Raw genomic sequence first — 20,303 nt, forward strand, 5'->3', positions numbered from 1 at the left:
CTGCTTCTTGTTTATTCTTAAGATTGTCACAAGAATCAAAGGACACAACCGTGCCAAACAGCTCGTAAATCAAAACAGCATTATAAGTGTGGTCTCTACTCTTTTTTTAACACGCTTTATTTTTCAAAGGTTTATTTATTTTTGAGAGAGAGAGTGCAAGTGGGGGAGGGGCAGAGACAGGGACAGAGGATCTAAAGTTGGCTCCACGCTGATAGCAGGAGCCTAATATGGAGCCCAAACTCATGAACCGTGCGATCATGACCTGAGTCAAAGTTGGACGCTCAACGGACTAAGCCACTCAGGTGCCTCCGCAGTCTCTACTCTTAATATCACTGGTTAACAAGCCTTCAGGTCATAAGCCACTCTGAAGAAAAGGCCCCTCCAGTCTCCTGACTATAAAAACATTTGCCGGCAATGGGCCCATTTATGATGAGGTTCCAGTGAGGAATGCTCACAGGTAGGTGAGCAATTTGTGCCAAAAACAGAAACACGGGCCTGGACATCGGTACACCAGGGCCACCACGGGAAACCCACAGGCAGGCTGCACCTGTGGCAGGCCCAGGGGACCCCTTCAGACCACACTCTGAAAACCACAGGCTAAATGCCTCCAGATGGCAAGAAAGAAAGAGCAAGTCAGCTGGGAGCGGAGCTACTGGGGGGACAGAAACCTTGCAAACTGGTGAGATGGGAGAGGAACTTCATGGGCTTTAGCAATGAGGAGACACAGGTTTGTGTGGGAGGTATTTTAGCAATAAGCTCAAAATGCAATAAGCAATAATGCTTAGCAATAAGCATTAAAATTAAAACTCCCTGCCAGAGGGGCGCCTGGGTGGTGCAGTCGGTTAAGCGTCCGACTTCAGCCGGGTCACGATCTCGTGGTCTGTGAGTTCGAGCCCCGCGTCGGGCTCTGGGCTGATGGCTCGGAGCCTGGAGCCTGTTTCCGATTCTGTGTCTCCCTCTCTCTCTGACCCTCGCCCGTTCATGCTCTGTCTGTCTCTGTCCCAAAAATAAATAAACGTTGGAAAAAAAAAAAATTAAAAAAAAAAAAAAAAAAAACTCCCTGCCAGAAATGCCACCCTAAGTCATCCAAGGTAACATCCCCAGAGCGGGGGCAAACCAACGTCATGTGCCTGCTGATACGATGCGCTGAGGATTGAGCAGCACTTTGTGTGATGCCACTCCTGCATCTAACCTGAGGTCAAATCCGACAAACCCAAACCGAGGACATTCTACAAAATAACCAGCCTACACTCTTTAAAAATACCACAGTCATAAAAGACAAAGACAGAATGAGCAACTGTTCCAGCTTAAAGGAGGATAAAAAGACACAATAATTGAATGCAACTTGTGATCCTAGATGGGATCCCAGGCCAGGAAAAACATATTTTTCTTTGTCTATAAGGGATGTTATTGAAATAATAGGAGATTTTTGAATAAGGCCTATAGATTAGGCAACAGAACTGTATTGATTTAACTTTCTGATTTTGAGAACTACACAGCGCTTATGTAAGAGGGTGCCCTTATTTCTAGAAAATGTACACTAAAGACAAAGGGTAGAAGAGCATCATGCCAGCAAATAATCTTCAAATAGCTCAAAATATAATAAAGCAAATGTGGTAGAGTTAACAGTTGGGAAATCTGGGTGAAGGATATGTTTTTTCTGGAAGTCTGAAATTATGTCAAAGTAAGTTCCTGAAAATGACTGTCTGTGGTATGGGGAAGGGGGTCAGGATAGATGGGGAATTCCTTTTCATCCTATGCCCATTTTTAGTTCATAAATATTGCACTGTATGCACATAATTATTTTTTGAAGTCGGTAATCAATCTTTTTTAAAGCCCTCATTGATCTTTTTAAAAAAAAAATTTTTTTTTCTTTTCAACATTTTTATTTATTTTTGGGGGACAGAGAGAGACAGAGCATGAACGGGGGAGGGGCAGAGTAAGAGGGAGACACAGAATCGGAAACAGGCTCCAGGCTCTGAGCCATCAGCCCAGAGCCCGACGCGGGGCTCGAACTCACGGACCGCAAGATCGTGACCTGGCTGAAGTCGGACGCTTAACCGACTGTGCCACCCAGGCACCGCTCATTGATCTTTTTTAAAAGAAATTTTACTAAATACTATTTTTTTAATTAAAAATTTTTTTTAATGTTTAGCTTTGAGAGAGAGAGAGACAGCACGTGAATGGGGGAGGAGCAGAGAAAGAGGTAGACACAGAATCTGAGCTGTCAGCACAGAGCCTGATGCGGGACTCAAACCCACGAACCGCGAGGTGAAGTCAGATGCTTAACCAACTGAGCCACCCAGGCGCCCCTATTTTTTTTTTTTTAAGTAATCTCTCCAGTCAACATGGGGCTCAAACTCACGACTCTGAGATCAAGAGTCAGGCGCTCTTCCGACTGAGCCAGCTAGGCGCCCCTCCTCCATTGATCTTTGACCTGCAAAAGCACTTTTAGAAACTTACTATTTTTTTTAATGTTTACTTATTTTGAGAGAGAGGGGTAGAGAGCCAGCAGGGGAGGGGCAGAGAGAGGAGGAGACAGAGAATCCCAAGCAGGCTCCACACTGTGTGTGCGGAGCCCAATGCAGGGTCCCAACTCATGAACTGTGAAATCATGACCTGAGCAAAAATCAAGAGTCAGACACTTAACTGACTGAGCTACCCTGGCGTCCGTAGGAACTTATTTACAAGTGAGCAAACATGTATGTACAAAGTTGTTCTCTGTAGTGTTGTTTGTAATAATGACAAACTGGAAAAAAACCCAACTATCCTGCAATAAAGGACCAGTTACATAAATTTGGCATGTACAACCGAATACCAAGGAGCCATTTAAAAGGATGAGGCAGGGGCACCTCAGTGGCTCAGTCGGTTAAGTGTCCAACTCTTTTATTTATTTATTAAAAACAATTTTTTTTATGTTTTATTTTATTTTTGAGGGAGGGAGAGAGAGAGAGAGAGAGAGAGAGAGAGAGAGAGAGAGCAAGCAGGGGAGGGGCAGAGAGAGAGGGAGACACAGAATCTGAAGCAGGCTCTGAGCTGTCAGCACAGAGGCTGATGTGGGGCTCGAACTCACCAACCGTGAGATCGTGACCTGAGCCAAAGTTGACGCTTAACCGACTGAGCCACCCAGGGGCCCAAGTGTCCAACTCTTAATCTTGGTTCAGACCTTGATCTCAGGATCATGGGTTCAAGCCCTGCATTGGGCTTTGCGCTGAGCATGGAGCCTCTTAAAAACAAAAAATAAAAAAAAAAATAAAGAGATGAGGCAGGTCTGTTTGTGTCAAGAAGCAAAGATATCCATATTATGGTTGTGATAACACACACCATGTGTATGTACAGTGATCACATCACGTTTCAGTTTGTCAGAAGTTGTGGGACAGGAAGACGGCACAGTGAATTTTCACCGAAGTCAGTAACTGTGTTTGGGATGACCTGACTCACATACAGCCTGTGACAGTTCTACCTCTAAACGTGCTTAGTACTGACACAGATGAAATAACATGTATCAAGAAGTTAAGAGGGATTATCTTTGCATGGCAGGGGGTTTTGTTTTTTTTGAGTTTTTTTTGTGCAATTAAAAAAAATCTTTTTCTCTGCATTGAACGTGGATAACTTTTGTAAATAGAAAAAAAAATCAATAGGTGCACCTGGGTGGTTGGTTAAGCGTCCGACTTCGGCTCAGGTCATGATCTCATGGCTTGTGAGTTTGAGCCCCACTTCGGGCTCTGTGTTGACAGCCCAGAGTCTGCTTGGGATTCTCTCTCTGCCTCTCCCCTGCTCACACATTCTCTCTCAAAAATAAATAAATAAACTTTAAAAAATGCCCTCTCTTTGCTATAAAAAATAATAATAAAAATTTTTTAAAAAGAAAAAAACAATAAATCTTACTTTTAAAAGGAAAAAGTCAATATATAGCACATATATAGTGGCACACATAAAACTCACTTGAGGGGCTTGGGGTTTGGGAAGGCACCATAGGCAGGCCAAGGCAATGTGGTCCAAAGGGAGCAGAGCAGAGAGACCAATGTGGCCTGGGACCCTGAAAATAGTATGAAGCCACTCTACTTGCCCAAACATTTCTCGCTTCACTTATGCCACAGTTATTTGGAGTCTCTATTGCATGCAACCAAACCTATATCTAAATTGTACAAATAATGATAATTGCAGCAATGACATTTATTGAGCACCGACTCTGTTCCAGGTATCATGTCTAAGAGCCTCATAGTCGTTTTAACTAATCCTCAAAAATAATCCCACACAGTAGGCACTATAGTTATCCCCATCTCACAGATGAGGACACAGAGGGTCAGAGTGGCCAAATACCTTGCCAAGGTCATCTACTGGGCATGTAGTCAAGCTGGGATTTGAGCACAGACAGGTGGCTCCGGAGCCCTTATCATTATTACTCAAGACACCACACCATTCTCGGGCCATCCAGATGGTGGCCTGCCACGGCAGGCCTTAACTTTTGGGCCAAGAGTTTCAATGGCTACAAAGGGTTAGTGGCACTGTAACCCTTGTAAGAGAACCTAGAAGAAGAAATTGACTGTAGACACAGAGCCATTAGTACTGGGCTTAACCCTTAGCCTACAGATTCCAAGACCAGAGCTGTGAGGCTTCCAAGGTTCCAGACAAGAGTTTGAATCTCAGCTCTGTGCTGACATTGTTACTCTGGTGGGCAAGTCATTTCTCCCTGAGACTCTGTGTCCTCATCTTCAAAATGGGGAGAACACCACGGCTATGAACTGAACTGTGACCCTCCAAAAATTGTGTGTTGAAGCCCTGACCCTCAATGTGATGGTATTTACAGATAGGACCTTTGGGGGTGATTATGTTTAGATGAGATCATGAGGGTGGGGTCCTCGTCATAGACAGAGTGCCCTTATAAGAAGACCATGTGTCTGTGGTATCGTGTTATGGCAGCCGGAGCTGACTAATATGACCACTTACCTCCCAGGATTGCAGGGATCAATGTCCCTAAGACAGAGCCTGGCCCCTAGTAGATGTTCCCTTCCTTTTATTTGGCTTCTCACTCCAGAGAGCCACACAGCCACAGGAACTCACAGATTATCAATAAACTGATAGGGCAAAAGCAAAATAAAATGCCCCTTGAGTACAAAAGGGAATTACCCATCACTAACTAGAAATCTCCACCCCTTAACTGGCCAAAGCTTTGTTTGGTTTCCTGCCTCTCTGGCTCCACTTCCCAATCGTTCCCAGGCAAGCTGCCCTACACCCATTTCAGTCCCAGTGCTCCCGCTAATTTCTCAAAGCTTTTGTGATTTCTGCAAGGCCCTTCATATCCTGGCCCTAATTTCTAAACATCACCTGGGCTACATCTAAACATCCTCTCTCACTTTAACTCTACACAACAATCATTCTAAACCACTTGCTGTTTTATTTTATATCTCCACACTTGCTGTTCCTCCTGCTAGGAATGCACTCTACCCTACTGTCTACTTGGCAAACTCCTATTTGTCCTTCAAAACTCGGTTCAGATATCACCGCTTCAGGGATACCTTCCCTGCGCTACATCCCACTGTGGTACTTCTCTATCTCATATCTACATGTATGTTAGCATTTTATCAGAGTATATGGTAAGCACATTTACACACTCATCCCCCTAAGAAGCCTGTGCATTCTAAACTCAAGGGCTGTATTTACTTATCTCTGAACCCGAGAAGTATCTCCCAGGAGTTATGCCTCACTAACAGAGGTTATCAGCCAAATCCCTATAGGTACAAGTTTGTACAGAGAAGCAAAACCACTCCAACATGAAAACATTCACTGAGAACTGGGAGAAGTCCCCAGACAAATACCCCTCTTTGCTTATCACTAACATCTATTCCCATGTACTACATGCCAGGTTTTATGAGGCAGCTGCTACCAGAAGTCACAGGGCAAATGCACAGCAAAATGACTGCAGGGCAAAATTGTGGGATTTCCCAAAGTCATGAAAGTGATGTTGGGTGTATGCAGATAACTAAAGAGAGTCTGGAAAAGGGACCAGAAAACCACCAAGAGAAACTCAGTGAGGATGGTCACAGGACTGCTAGCTCCGATGAGAATGATCTGAAGATCCAAGGATGAAATGCATGTGGCCAGACCTCTATGACCGCAACAGAAGACTAAAATGCTGTAAAGGATTGTCAGAAAGAATTACCCCAAACGAGATCTACACTTGGTTCATTCCCTGTCCACCCTAAGAATCAGCCTAGAGCTGCAACTTTAACCCGCATTTTATAGATTATAAAAACAAATGCATCTTGTTTTTATGATTTTGGCTTTCCAACATGTGCTTGCTCATTCCGTTGCATTCGACGAATCTGGGTACCATTCTGACTGTAACCTAAATTTTGTAGATTATTAGACAAACTAATACTTTCACAATATTTTTAGTTTAGAGTGGAAAAAATCCACACTTTTCCCCCCCATGAAGGAAAAAATACTGGTTTCTCCTTTTTAAGATTATTTTTTAGGATAAACATCTGCCAAGTTGAAGAATGACAGGAGGGCCAGCATCTGTTCCCACGGGTCCTTAGCAGTCAGAACCACCGAGGCCACTGGCCCTCAGGGTCCCCACAGGGAGACGGGGTACGGGCAGTGGGAGGGCACGTACTTGTAGATGGCGCTGTCCTTCTTGGGGCTGTGCTGTGGCAGGAGGCTGTGGGAGTACTGGTGCACGCCCAGGTCGTACAGCGAGGGGAAGTCCTTGCCACAGAGGTGGCAGCGGTAGCTCAGCTCCTCCTGGTGGCTCTTGATGTGCTCCAGAAATGTGTCGAGCTTCGGGAAGGTCTGCGCACAGCTTTTGACCACACACTTGTACACCTTGGGGGAAGATACAGGGCAGGGGAGGCAGCCTGTTCCCCCGCTCTCCTGCTGCCGGAGCCCTGTTTTATTTTGATTATAGAGTTCTCTCTCTGTAGCCAGTCATAAGGGCCCCATTACCCTTCCTTCAGGCTCTGTGTGACCTTGCTAGGTTTAGAAAAATTACCCCAAACCTGGAAATACAGTAAAAGGACGACATCGTGTCCTTCCATTTTTGTACTAGAGTGGTGGCTCTCCGACTTGAGTCCATCACAGTGAGACTGCTGAGTGCCACCCCCAGAGCATCTGATTCAGCAGGTCTGGGTGGCCTGAATATGTGGCATTCCTAACATGTGCCCAGGAAACGCTGAAGCTGCTGCTCTGGGAACCTCACTCTGAGCAGTGCTATCTAACAAGCCTGCCTACGGCCCTCTCGCTCTCCGGGGGATGGGTCTCGTTTTGACTATTTACTATTGATTAGGATCCAGACTCTATAGTTAAATTTTTACTTGTAGAAAACAGATTTGATGTAAATGATTTTTGTCAAGCAGAAAGGGTAACCCCAAAGGTCATGGGCTTTATTGCCGTCTAGGACATTAACCAGATTTGCATCTACCTTAGCAATCTTTTCTGAATATTCCCTTTTTTCACTGACATAATTATACACAGGTACAAATACCAAAGTCTCATATCCTCTTTTGAACTGGCTTTGTCATCCTTCCAGTTTCCTTATTAACGAGTTCTGTAAAATTCTGGCTTATGTTCACTATGTCATTCACATGAAAATTATGTTTTTAAATTTTGAAAAGTATACCTTTTTTTTAACGTTTATTTATTTATTTTTGACGGAGGGAGAGAGAGAGACCAAGAGAGAGAGTGACCGAGCACACAAGCGTGAGCTACGGAGGGGCAGAGAGGGAGAGAAAGAATCTCAAGCAGGTTCCTTGCTGCCAGCGCAGAGCTTGATGTGGGGTTCGAACCCATGAACCATAAGTTCATGACCTGAGCCAAAATCAAGAGTTGGACTGACTGAGCCACCCAGGTGCCCCCAAAATTATACTTTGACAAATATATTCCTGACTGCCTACACAATCCCACATGTTCCTTCTTCCTAACAAAGTGAATCCTGATTTGTTCAGAGTGGCAACATGCCCAGTTAAAACACTTGATCTCCCTGGCTCCCTTTCATCCAGTGTCAGCCATCCGCATCCTTTCTTGCCAGTGGTATGCAGGCAGTGGTCTTTAGGGAAGGGATTACTCCAGAACAAAAAAGGCAAAGGCTTCCTAGGAGAAATCCCCTCTGCTTTTCTCAATTGTCCTGACTGGAATCCAGATGTGCTGACTGGAGATACAGCAGCCACTACGCAACCTTGAGGAGAGAAGTCACATGCTAAGAATGGTAGGGCCAAAAACTAGGGGAAGCCTGAGTCTATGATGACATATCTGACCTGCTATATAAGCCCAACATTGACTACTTACAGCTTTTTATAACATGAGGGAAGTAAAACCTTAACTAGTAAGCTAGTTGTCTTATTATTTGCAAGTAATAATGAATTCCTAAGTGACTGAGTGCATGCACTGGCTTCAACTAATGAGAGATCTACAGAGGGCTTCTAGGAAATTTTCTTGCCCCTAAAAAAGGCACAGAGAAGTGAGCCCCTTTTTGCTCATGGATAACACTGTATCTGGACTGCTGCCTAGAAAGAGTGACTACCATCCCACAACCACAGATAAGCCGTCAGTAGAGAACAAGGTCATACCCTGAGATGGCAGAGACAAGAGTGGGAAGGACACAGAGTCCCTGATGTTGGATTGAGTCAACTGACTGTTTCAGGCCTGGAGCTGCCCAATCTTGTATTTTCTTGTTATGTGCAATGATAAACCTCTTAATTGTGTTAGCAGTCTGAGTCAAAGTTTCCTATGATTTGCCCCATGGGTATCCTAACTTAATTTCATCAACCCCCCTGCTGGGAATCAATCCTAAGGTATAAGCCAGAGATTTGGATGAATATTTGATTACAGTGTTGCTCACTGTAGTTTTTTTTACAATAGCAAAATACAGTTAATATCCAAAATGTTAAAACAATGGGATTTTTAAAAGTACAACTGTTAAAAAATTATGTTTTTTTAAAATTAGCAACATGAGAAAATTCTCAGAAGATAAAATTAGGTTAAAAAATAGAAAGCACAAATCTCAAGAGAATTTATGCTTATTAAAAAAAAAACATCTCGTGGCACCTAGGTGGCTCAGTCAGTTGAGCGTCTGACTTTGGCTCAGGTCATGATCTCGTGGTTCATGAGTTTGAGTTCTGCATCTAGCTTTATGCTGACAGCTCAGAGCCTGGAGCCTGCTTCAGAGTCTCTGTACCCCCCTCTCTCTGCCCCTTCCTTGTGCACTCTCTCTCTCTCTCTCTCTCAAAAATAAACAAATGCTAAAAAAAATAAAAAATAAAAAAAAAAAAAATCTCAAAAGGCCCTGTATGGATGATTCCATTTGTACAACATTCTCAAAATGACAAACTCACGAAGATGGAGAACTGATGAGTGGTTTCCACAAGTTAAAGATGTTAGGGAAGAGGAGAGTAGATGTAACTAATGAGCGGTGGCACAAGGAAGGTCTTTGTGGTGATGGAATAGTTCTGTACCGTGATGGCAGTGGTGGTTACCCAAACCTGCAAACCTGCACAGGTGGTAAAATGGCACAGAACCATTACTGCATGGCAATGTCAGTTTCCTAGTTTCGGTATCATGCTGTCATTATATAAGATGTAACCACCGAGGGAAACTGACTGAAGGGCATAAGGGACATCTCAGTACCATCTTTGCAACTTCCTATGAATCTATAATTCATCCAAAAGAAAAAGCTTAAAAAAAAAAGCACTATCAGAAAAAAAAGCACAGGGGCGCCTGGGTGGCTCCGTCAGTTGAGCGTCCGACTTCGGCTCAGGTCACGATCTCACGGTCCGTGAGTTCGAGCCCCGCGTCGGGCTCTGGGCTGATGGCTCAGAGCCTGGAGCCTGCTTCCCATTCTGTGTCTCCCTCTCTTTCTGACCCTCCCCGTTCATGCTCTGTCTCTCTCTGTCTCAAAAATAAATAAACGTTAAAAAAAAAAAGAAAAAAAAGCACAATTCAAAATAATATGTGTAGACCAATCCCAATTATAATAGCAATAATACCCCAGGAGCTCCACAAAATATGCTGGATTTTGTGCTGCATTCTTGGGATGGTGCATTGCAAGGTGGTTACTGACATAGGGTTTGGCTTTGAACCCTGACCCAGTCAGTTACTGGCAGTGTGACTCTGGATGGGTCATTTCACCCCTCTGGGCCTCAGTTTCTTCATTTGTGTATACTGAAAACGCCTATCTCTAAGGTTGTTATGAAGATTAAATAAAATATTGAATGTAAAGCACTTAGCAGGGTGCCCAGCATATAATAAATGTATTCTTTAAACCTATACATTCTTTAGATTTTTCTGAATTTTCTAATTCTATATTGGATCCATGATACTTTTACAAGAAGAAAAAAATAACAATAAAACTTATTTTAAAAAATAAAGACTGGAATAGAGTTACTATATAATCTAGCAATTCCACACCTAGGTTGATACCCAAGAGAACTGAAAATGTATGTTTAGACAAAACTTGTACACAAATGTCCATGGAAGCGTTAGTCACAATAGCCAAAAAGCAGAAACAACCCAAATGTCCATTAACTGATGAAAAGATAAACAAAATGTGCTATGGCAATATAATGGAATAATATTCTACCATAAAAATGATGTACCAATATATGCTAATACATGGGTGAACCTTAAAAACATGATGTCAAAAGGCCAAATATCATGTGATTCCATTTATATTAAATGTCCAGAATAGGCGAATCCATAGAGACAAAGAATAGTTTTAGTGGTTGCCAGGGACTGGGGAAAGGGGGGAGTGGCAGCTAATGGGTATAGGGCTTCTTTTTGGGATGATGATAATATTCTGGAATTAGATAGTGGTGATGGATGCACAAATTTATCAATAAACTGAAAACCACTGAAGTGTACATTTCAAAACAGGTGAATTTGGGTGGCTCAGTCAGTTAAGCGTCCAACTTTGGCTCAGGTCACAATCTAGTGGCTTGTGGGTTCCACCTCGTGTCGGGTTCTGTGCTGACAGCTCAGAGCCTGGAGCCTGCATCGGATTCTGTGTCTCCCTCTCTCTGTCCTTCCCCTGCTCACACTCTGTCTTTCTCTCAAAAATAAATAAACATTAAAATTAAAAAAAAAAAAAAAAGACTCTGGTCCTATATCCCCATGGGTAGGTTTTTAGACATTAAAGTTTCTTGGGGTATTAAGAATTTTTCTCATGTCCAATTCCTCCATTATATGACCCCTAATAAGAGATGGGCTTCCTTCCTTGGCCTCGCACCATTATGGCCCAGTGAACTAGCCCCACCCAGCGAGGGGAAGCTTGGCCTGCCTATCCCGGTGGTTAGATGGTAGCTCACGGCAACTGAGGCCCACTCCCGTCCCTCTCTGGGCAGTGTTCAAGACCTCAGCAGCAGCGAGTGCTCACAACTAGGGTGGCTGTGGCCTCCCGCTGCCCACCACTCACCTACCTGCTCATTCTTATGCTGGGTCATGTGGGACTTGAGCTGGAAGTAGGTGCTGAACTTGCTGGGGCAGAACTGGCACAGGTAGGAGCTATCGATGAGGACCACCTGCTTGGCCTCCAGCTTGTCCCCCTCATCCTCACCTGCTGTGGGCAAGGCCTGGGGCTGTGGGGCACCCGACAGGGTCTGGCCCAAACCTGTGGAGAAAACCAGGGAAGGAAGTCACTGAGAAGTGCAGAAGAAGAGTCAGGACAGACAGTCTGCCACGCATACTTGCCATCCCTCCTTTCATGTGATGCCCCATTTTATACATAAAGTAGACTGAAGCCCAGAGAGGTCAAGGAGATTGCCCAAGGTCACACAGCTAGGAATAAAACCCATGAAGCTTCTGAGGATAGGTATGGGAACGATGGTATTCCCCACTTCCACCTACCTGTGTTTTCCTCGTCCTCCTGCCTGCTGGGGTTGAGGGCCATGACCTGTACAGTTACAGAGTTGCGAGAGACAGTCCCACCACTACGCCCTGGGGGCCACACCTTATGAGTCTGCATGTGTTTCTTGACATTAGACTTCTGGGCAAAGGCACGGCCACATGCAATGCATTGGAAGGGCTTCTCACCGGTGTGGCTGTAGGAAACAAAGCTTGTCAGCACCTTACGTAGGAATCGGGATGTGACCTCAACATAGGAGCTCACAGCCCCCAACAAGGCCCACAAAGAGATGCTGTCGGCCATCATTCTTGACACCATGAAGTCAAGCCCTCTTGCTGAGGCAGGCAGGCCAGAGACAGAAAGATCCCGGGCTCTTGGTGACATTACTGAGTTACTGAGTCAACCAGCCCTGGAGCTGACCTTCTCTGTGGCCATCTCATACTGTGAAAGAAAACATTTCCTAACTGGTTAAGCCCATCCAAATAGGGATTTATGGTTATTATTCTTTAAATGCTGGGAGAGAAAAAAAAAGAGAAGGCGAGCAGGGGTGGGGGCGGGGGGGCAGTGAGAGACTGGGACAGAGGATCTGAAGCAGACTCTGTGCTGACAGCAGAGAGCCCGATTCAGGGCTTGAACTCACCAACTGTGAGATCATGACCTGAGCCGAAGTCAGATGCTTAACCAACTGAGCCACCCAGGCGCCCCTAAATAGGGATTTATTATTTGAAGGAGAAATAGCATAGTCACAGCACAGCATTTGTATCATTATTTAGTATCTTCCTTCAAATCAACCCACTTTTTTAAAACTCAAAATAATTTAAAAATTGAGCTTCCTCTTGTTATTGTATATGGAAAACCACTTGTCATAAATACAAAGTAACCAAAAAAAATGCAACAATTTAAAAAACAGTATTGTTAAGACCCAAAGCTGCACTGTCCAGTAAGGTTGACACAAGCCACACAGGATGATTTAAATTTAAAAGAAAAAAATTCCATTTCTTAGTCATACTGGCCACATTTCAAGTGCTCAACAGCCATACGTGGTTAGTGGCTACCCTACTGGGTACAGTGCCAATTTGGGCATTTCCATCACTGCAGAAAGTTCTATTGAACACACTAGTGTGGACGAGTGGGTCTCAACCGAGTTTGATTTTGCCCTTTAGAGGACATTCAGCAATGTCTGGAGACATTTCAGGTTGTTACAGGTGAGGTGTGAGGGGTGTTGCTGGCATCTAATTCATGTTAGAGGTCAGGGATGCAGCTAAACGCTCTGCCAGGCACAGGTTAGCCCCTCACAGAAAAGAATGATGTGATGTAAAATGTCAACAGTGCCAAGGCCGAGACGCCCTAGTCTAGTGAGAAGCTGCTGCCTGCCATGACTGGAATCTGAGCCTGTGCACGTGCACATGCATCCATGTGCTCTCTCCTTCTCTCTCTCTTTGCTATAAAAGACGAGCAAGTATAGGAGAGGCATTCAGGACAGACTAGTACCAGACTGAGGCTTTCTCCTTTGACTCTCTAAGGACTGAAAGAAACCAAAAAGCAAATACTTGAATAATTTCCTGTATCCTTTAGAACTTCTCAACACCATATCCACAAACCACCTAAAATCATCTCAGGTACCAAAGCAACTCGTTCTGTGAGAAACACCAAATAAGTTCACCCCTCCACTTCACAGATGGAAAAACCCGGGTCCAGAGGGGCTCCCTGTGTGTTCTTGGGACAGGAGGGATCACGGTTTGTCCCGAGCGAGCAGAACTCGTAGTCCTATTCGCAGATCATGGCAGCTCTTGAGGTTGGTCCTTTCTGCAGAGGTGAGGACTGAGGCACCCCTCACACCTGTGAAGGTCCTACAGTTCAAGTACATTTCTCCCCTCACCTCGCCCCACTCGGACCGTCCCCACTAGAGCGGACGGGCCCTACAGCTTTCACAGATCCCTCCTGCTGCTCCCAACAGCAGAGGGAAAACCATCCTGACTTGGCCCAATGGTCTGAGAACCACGACAGGATGGATGGGGCCTTGGTCACCACCCTGGCCAAGGGGCCTGGGCGGGGAGCCTTGCTTCTGCTGTGGATGCCCTCCCACTGCCCCCGCCAGAGCCACCTGGCCCACCACACCCAGTGGTACCTGCGGATGTGCTGCTGAAGGTCGAAGTTTTTGGTGAACGACTTGTCACAGTATGAGCACTTGAGTTTCTGAGCCTTTGGCTTCCCTGCAGCTGAAAAACAAGGTGGGGGCAGGGGAAGGTGAGGCTGGGGGGTACAACTGAGGGCAACAAGAGCAGCCTCCTGACACTCTACCCCTTGGGCCTGGGGCCAGAAAGCCCAGACTCTGGGAGGTCCAGATCCCCAAATGCATGGGATGGAGCACAGGTGAGCCTCTCACAGTGCCTGGAGGAGGAAAGCCCAGGACATGCTCTGGCTGGAAGAGAGAGAGAACAACCCCCAAAGGCTCCCCTCTGCCCTAGGATAAAAGCCAACCTCTCTGCTGGGGCCTACAGGGCTATGCATCCTCTGCTTCCTGCTAACCTCATCGTTCTCTCCATCCAGCTGCGGTGGGCTCCTTCTAACCCTGAAAGACCTCAGGCATGGTCCCACCTCAGGGCTTTTACACCAGCTATTCCCCCTTGCCTGGTGTGCTCATCCCTCAGACGGCCACAAAGCTGCTTCCTTCTCATCCCTAGATGGATAGGTAGCAGCATTTTCTAGTCTCTCCCCAGTATTCTCAATCATAGAACCCTGTCAATCTCCTGCCTGGAGCAACCCATAAACGGTTATCCTGTTTTCCCTGTCTGTCTCTTCCATTAACTGTAACGGAGGTCAGAGAAATCATGGACCACAATGCTGGATCCTCAGTACCTGACGCTGACTCTGGCACACAGATATTTATGAAAGGAAGGTTGGAGGTAGTTGACTGGAAAGCCCCTGAAAAATTCTTGATTTCTGTGTCCTCCCTCTCCACCACCACTTTCTGACACTGCTCCTGTCCCTTGCTAGCATCTCTGAACGGGCGACAGACATTGTTGCTTGCCTGCCTGATGTCCACTGCCCCCCTTTGCTCCTCATAAATCCCCTGCATAATGGGAACATCAGTGTTCCTGGCTAAAAGTGACACTTCAGCTTCTTTTACAGCTAGACAGGGTCATGTGACCAAGTTGAGACCAATGAGATATAAATAAAAGCATCATGCAGAAATTCTGGAAGCTGGGAGATGCCCCTTTTATCCTTCTTACTGCCTGGAATATGAAATTGATGACTGGAACTCCAGCAGCCATATTAGTCGATGAGGCACCCTGATAACAGAAGCTCTGCTCTAGTGACAGCAGAGCAGAAAGACAGAAATGTGGGGGCCTCTGCTTTATAGGCACACAATTTCCAGACTGCCTGCCACTGGTCTCGTTTTGCACAGGCAAAAAAATAAATAAATAAAACTATCATTTTAAAGGCACTCTAATTTGGATTTTCCATTACATGCAACCAAACTCAATCCTAACCATCATAAAAGGGAAGACCAGAACTAAGCAGCCTTATGGACAGGATAATGCTGAGGAAAGATGCCCATCACAGGCTGCAGGCCCACCTTCTGGGAGTCCACTGGCACCTTTGGCCCTTCGGGTCTTCAGCGTTGGTGGGGAGTCAAAGGTGGCTACCGTGCCCCCAGTGGCGCTGGTCATGGGGGCGGCAGGGTTTGGTCCTTTCGGTTTGAATCCCTGTTTGCCGGGGCTGTAAACCGGAGGGGTGGGGTATACTGGAGCCTCCACACACTGGTTTGGCACCTAGAAGGACAGCACAATTAGGGAGAGAGGCCTGGGAAGGATGGAGAAGAGCTGTACCAGCCAGGGGGACGCTCACTGTAGCCCTGGCTAATCTCAGCCACTTCCCGCCTACATCACCATCCTAATCCCTTAGAACTTCATGGAGCCAGTAGGCTAGAAGCAGCGTTGGGGCCAGGCCATCTGGGTTCAAATGATGCTGATTCTGCCACTTATTTTCTAAGTGACCTTGGGCAAGTCTTTCAACATCTCTGTCTCAGCTTGACATCTGTAAAATGGGGATAATCAGAGTGTTCCTCTCGCTGGGTTGTTGTGAGGTTAAATGAGTTAACACGTAAAGAGCTTAGAACGGTGCCTGACGTATGGTAAAGACTCAATAAACATTAGCTGCTCTTATGGCCATTACTACTGTTACCAGCAGCAGTTTGTTAGCACAGGAGAACCAGGAAGTCAGGAGGGGCTGCGCCCTCATCAGCAACCCCCTCCCTAACTGACCCTGCCTGATGCCACACCAGCCAGCAGCTCTCAACTGAGAACTGACATACCAAATAAATTCTGAGCCACTCAAACCTAGTTAACACTAAGCTTACATCATGACACTGGGGCACTGTGAAGAATTCATTAAATCAGTGATGTACTCCTCATTCATTGGTTTTTCCAGGCTGGCCTATCAAAAATTTCACTCCCTAGCCTTCTCTGCTTTATTTTTCTCTGTAGATTTACCGCTAGCAAATTATGTATTTTACTCACTTATCTATTACCTGCCTAGTTCCGTGAAGGCAGGGACTTTTGGTCTACTTTTATTTAGTCCTCAAAGCCTGGAGTAATCCTTGGCACAAAATAGGCATTCAATAAATATTTTTGAATCCATGAATTCATGTATGCATTATAACATAATGATATATAAGAAACACATACTTGTTCATTCAGATGACCAAAATATGTTTGTCACATATACTTGGTCTTCATCCACAGTTCCTGGAAATGCTTCAGAGCCATAAAAGTGAAATAGGTGTCTTCTTTTTTATGTCTTATTATTAATGAAAGTGACTTTTTTTTTTTTTTAACAAAAGTGACTTTTGGCCCTGACCCAAGGGCGGGGGGCTGGTTGCCAAGAGGACCAACCACATGACTGATGGGTTGGAACATTCAGTCCCAAACCCCAACCTCTGGGGAGTGAGGAAGGGCTGGAGGTTGAATCAGTCAATAGCCAATGACTTAACCGTGACTATGTAACGAAGCCTCATAAAAATCCCAAAGAACTGGGTTTGGACCTCTTCCAGGCTGATGAACATAGGGAAGTGTGGAGGGAGTGGCACAACCAGAGAGGGCACAGAAGATCCACTTCGCTTTCCCCACACCTCACCCTATGTGTCTCTTCATTGAGATGTTGATTCATTATCTTTTATTATATCCTTTAACAAACTGGCAAATGTAAATGTTCCCCTGAGTCCCATGAGCTGCTCTAGCAAATTAACAGAACCTAAGGAGGAGGTTGCTGGAACCTCCAATCTGTAGCCTGTCCGTCAGAAGCACAGGTTGCTTGCAACGGGATAAAGTGAGGGTGAGGGCAGTCTTGCAGGACTGAATCCTTAACCTGTGGAATCTGCTGTGATCTCTGAGCTTATGACATCAGAATTGAGTTGAATTGTTAGACACTGCACTGGTGTCTGAGAATTGCTTGGCATTGGCTGGGGGGGGGGGTGGTGGTGGAGGGGGACCCTACCCAGCTTTGGAATTGGGTCCAGGAACCAAAAGAGTTGACATCAGTAGATGTATATATTGGGCATCTGATATGGTACCAGTAGGTGCTTCTGTTGGATCTTGTCTGTTGGCCCTTGGCACCATTCTTACACCCTTCCATGCCCTCCCCTGATATGTGCATTCCCAGACTCCCTTGCCAGCAAGGTCTGAGCATAGATTAGGTTCTGCCCATGAGAAGCACCTGCATGAGATTTGGAAGGCAGAGGGGAAGTAGAAACTGCTTTCCCCTGGAAGCCGTGGTGGGAGACAAGGTTTGCAGTCCTGAGTGTTGGAGGGGCTGGCTGAACTCTACATTCCCTTCCTGGCCACCAGCCTCAAGGATGGCAGGGCAGCAACAGAATCCTAAAGCTTCCCCACCTCTGGGCGCAGCAGTAGCTTCCTGGCCCTCTGGGCCAAGCAACAACCGTGAACCCGAAAATCAGTGCCGCTCGCCCACTCTGCCTTTTGCTCCATCTAGCGCTTCTGAAGTCAGCTTTGTAAGCACCTGACTTTTTGTATTAAATCCCTCTGCCAGAAATACCTAGGAGGGTTCCTACTTTCCTGACCAATACGGCACTCAGTAAATAGGTATCACATGGATGAATTCACCTTTCAAGTCATTACTGAGAAATTATGTGACTGCCACCGGGTTTGCTCTTATTACCCTCAACAGCTCTACAAGGGGAGTTCCCATTTCAGAGGAGAGGAGACTGAAGTCAGAGGGCCCTATTTCAGATTTTCAGATACCTACTACAGGTGTACCACAGGCCAGGTACTCCGCTAGGTGCTAAGGCTGCCAAAACAAAGAAGACTCAGGCCCTGCGCTCAAAGAGCACCCTCATCTCCATGGGAAGGCTCCTCCGGGGCTGGCCCCTTCACCTACTGGGCCACTATTTAGTCTCTCTGCAGCTCACTGACTCAAAAAAAAATTTTTTTTTAAGTCAACAAAAGGAAGCTTGCTCTATTCCCTCAGGCTAGGGCAAATCTCTTGCAGGCTCTCATCACATCACATGGCTGGTGGTAGAATTTTCCCATTGCTCTGGTTCTCTTCAGATATACATGCTCCCCGACACGCAATGTCTGTATGGCCAGCACTGGTGTCTGGGAAGGTCCTGAACTCTCAGCACCCTGAACTTTCAGCTCAGAGCTCTTCAGCAGGGAATCAGTGTGGTACATATGGTACACTGATTGCATAATGGCCTCAGTTCTTTACCCCTCCCAGGACCCATGCCCTTTGCAGTGTGATTTTGCAGCTTTTCCCATCAAGATGTGGCATGTTTCCTTACTGTTTAAATCTAAGCTGGCCTTGTGACCTATTTTGACCAACAGACGGGACACTGTATGAGCCTAAGCCTCAAGAGGTGCCCTCGAACATTTCTGCTTGTGTTCCTGCACCCCCACCACTGCAGTAAGAACATGCCTGGCTAACCCGCTGGAGGCTAACAGATGCGTTGGAGCAGAGCCGGGTCGGCCAACTTGTCCCACCCCAGCCATCCTAGAGCAGCTGACAGCTGCCATCTCCAGACACCTGGGAGAGCCCAGCCAAGATCAGCAGAGTTGCCAAAGCAAGCCACATAGATGCGAGAACAATAAACACGGTTTGCCATCTACCACTGAGGTTCTGTGGCTATTTCTTCCTCGGCCATAACTAACCCATACATCTAGCTTGTTCAAAATGTAAGATTGATCACTGGTCAACTGATCATTGACCAATGATCACATCGATCACTTCTTGGAATCCTCTCCCTAAAACACAGGTGTTCTGACTGTTCTGAGGACTTCCTGAGGGCAGCTTGTATTTCTGCCACAACCCTCTGCTTCGTGCCACCTTCTCATGGTTCGCATTTCACGTTTATGGGCATGATGGCTTGATTAAATTAAATGGCTTGATTCTCTCCCATGATGTGATCTCTCCCTGATCTGATTTTGTCTCAGGCACAGCGTGTGGCACAGAGCTGGTGCTCAGGAAAAGTTCCGGTTACCCATGATGACCGTGACCAGTTCCTTCCCCTCCCCCCAAGCCCCGGCCTCTGCTCACCTCCAGGGGTGGGTAGGGCTGCATTCCCAATGCCTGGATCTCCACTGTGCCACTCCCAGCCAGGGGCTCCGTGGCACTGTACACCTCAACCACGCCATTTCCGCCAGGGTTGGGACGCCCGGGGGGGCCCAGGCTCTGGGGCGGGGGTGGTGGGGGCTGGGGTGGTGGGGGTGGGGGCAGTGGTGGAGGGGGTGGGGGAGGTGGCGGAGGCTGGGAGAGGTAGCTGGGTGCGGAATGCATGTTCAGGCTGCTCTGCAATCAGAAGAGAAAATTAAAGTGCCACACCCTCTTGATACCAGTGAGGAAGGACATCTGCCTTAGCCAGCCACGTGGAAAGAGGAGCCCCTCACAAGGCAGCTCAGAGGACAGGGCTGACAGGAGGCACGGAAACACTCATGGAAGAATACAGAGGAAGCGTCAGCCAGGCGCCGTTACCCCTCTTCTCAATGAAAGTCCACAAAAATGGCCCAGCTTGTACAGGGCTGGGCCCATACAGCAGCCCCGGTGTTGCTGTTTTAGGAGGACTTGCTTGTACGACCGGCTCTTGAACGGCATCTGAGAACCTGCCTCGTAGAAGGCTGCCTATATCGGTGAGGCTGTTTTGCTCACTAGGGCACTGACTACTCTGTACCAGATCACCTAGATTGTTGTACGGGCAGTGTGATCTATGGTGAACACCTCCTTTCCTTCTAGGAGTGTGGACTTTTGGTCACGGTGGCGCCCACACGACCAATCCCCAATAAAAGTCCTGGCCCTTGAATTGCAGGTGTGCTTCTTGGGCGGAAGCATGCATACACATTGTTGCTCTTCACTGCTGAAGGAAAAAGCGTTTTGTGGGGCACCTGGCTGGCTCAGTTGGTAAGAGCATACAAGTCTTGAACTCGGGTTTGTAAGTTCGAACCCCACGTTGGGT

At 46.5% G+C, this 20,303-nt stretch overlaps 1 protein-coding gene across 3 annotated transcripts in view; it reads right to left on the reverse strand.

Moving 5' to 3' along the window:
* The window catches only part of ZNF341 (zinc finger protein 341), a 46,837-nt gene that overhangs the window by 12,498 nt on the left and 14,036 nt on the right, over nucleotides 1-20,303 (reverse strand). For 2 of the 3 annotated variants that reach the window (XM_023251317.2, XM_023251318.2), the window contains 6 exons: nucleotides 19,391-19,642; nucleotides 15,417-15,612; nucleotides 13,965-14,055; nucleotides 11,839-12,032; nucleotides 11,412-11,602; nucleotides 6,620-6,828 (listed from right to left, as the gene is read on the reverse strand). In XM_023251317.2, coding sequence (XP_023107085.1) covers nucleotides 6,620-6,828; nucleotides 11,412-11,602; nucleotides 11,839-12,032; nucleotides 13,965-14,055; nucleotides 15,417-15,612; nucleotides 19,391-19,642 — 1,133 coding nt within the window. The remainder of the gene's footprint in view (nucleotides 1-6,619; nucleotides 6,829-11,411; nucleotides 11,603-11,838; nucleotides 12,033-13,964; nucleotides 14,056-15,416; nucleotides 15,613-19,390; nucleotides 19,643-20,303) is intronic. The other variant, XM_045053726.1, reaches the window with a different exon arrangement.

The sequence above is a fragment of the Felis catus genome, chromosome A3, assembly GCF_018350175.1.
Source record: "Felis catus isolate Fca126 chromosome A3, F.catus_Fca126_mat1.0, whole genome shotgun sequence".
NCBI lineage: Eukaryota > Metazoa > Chordata > Mammalia > Carnivora > Felidae > Felis > Felis catus.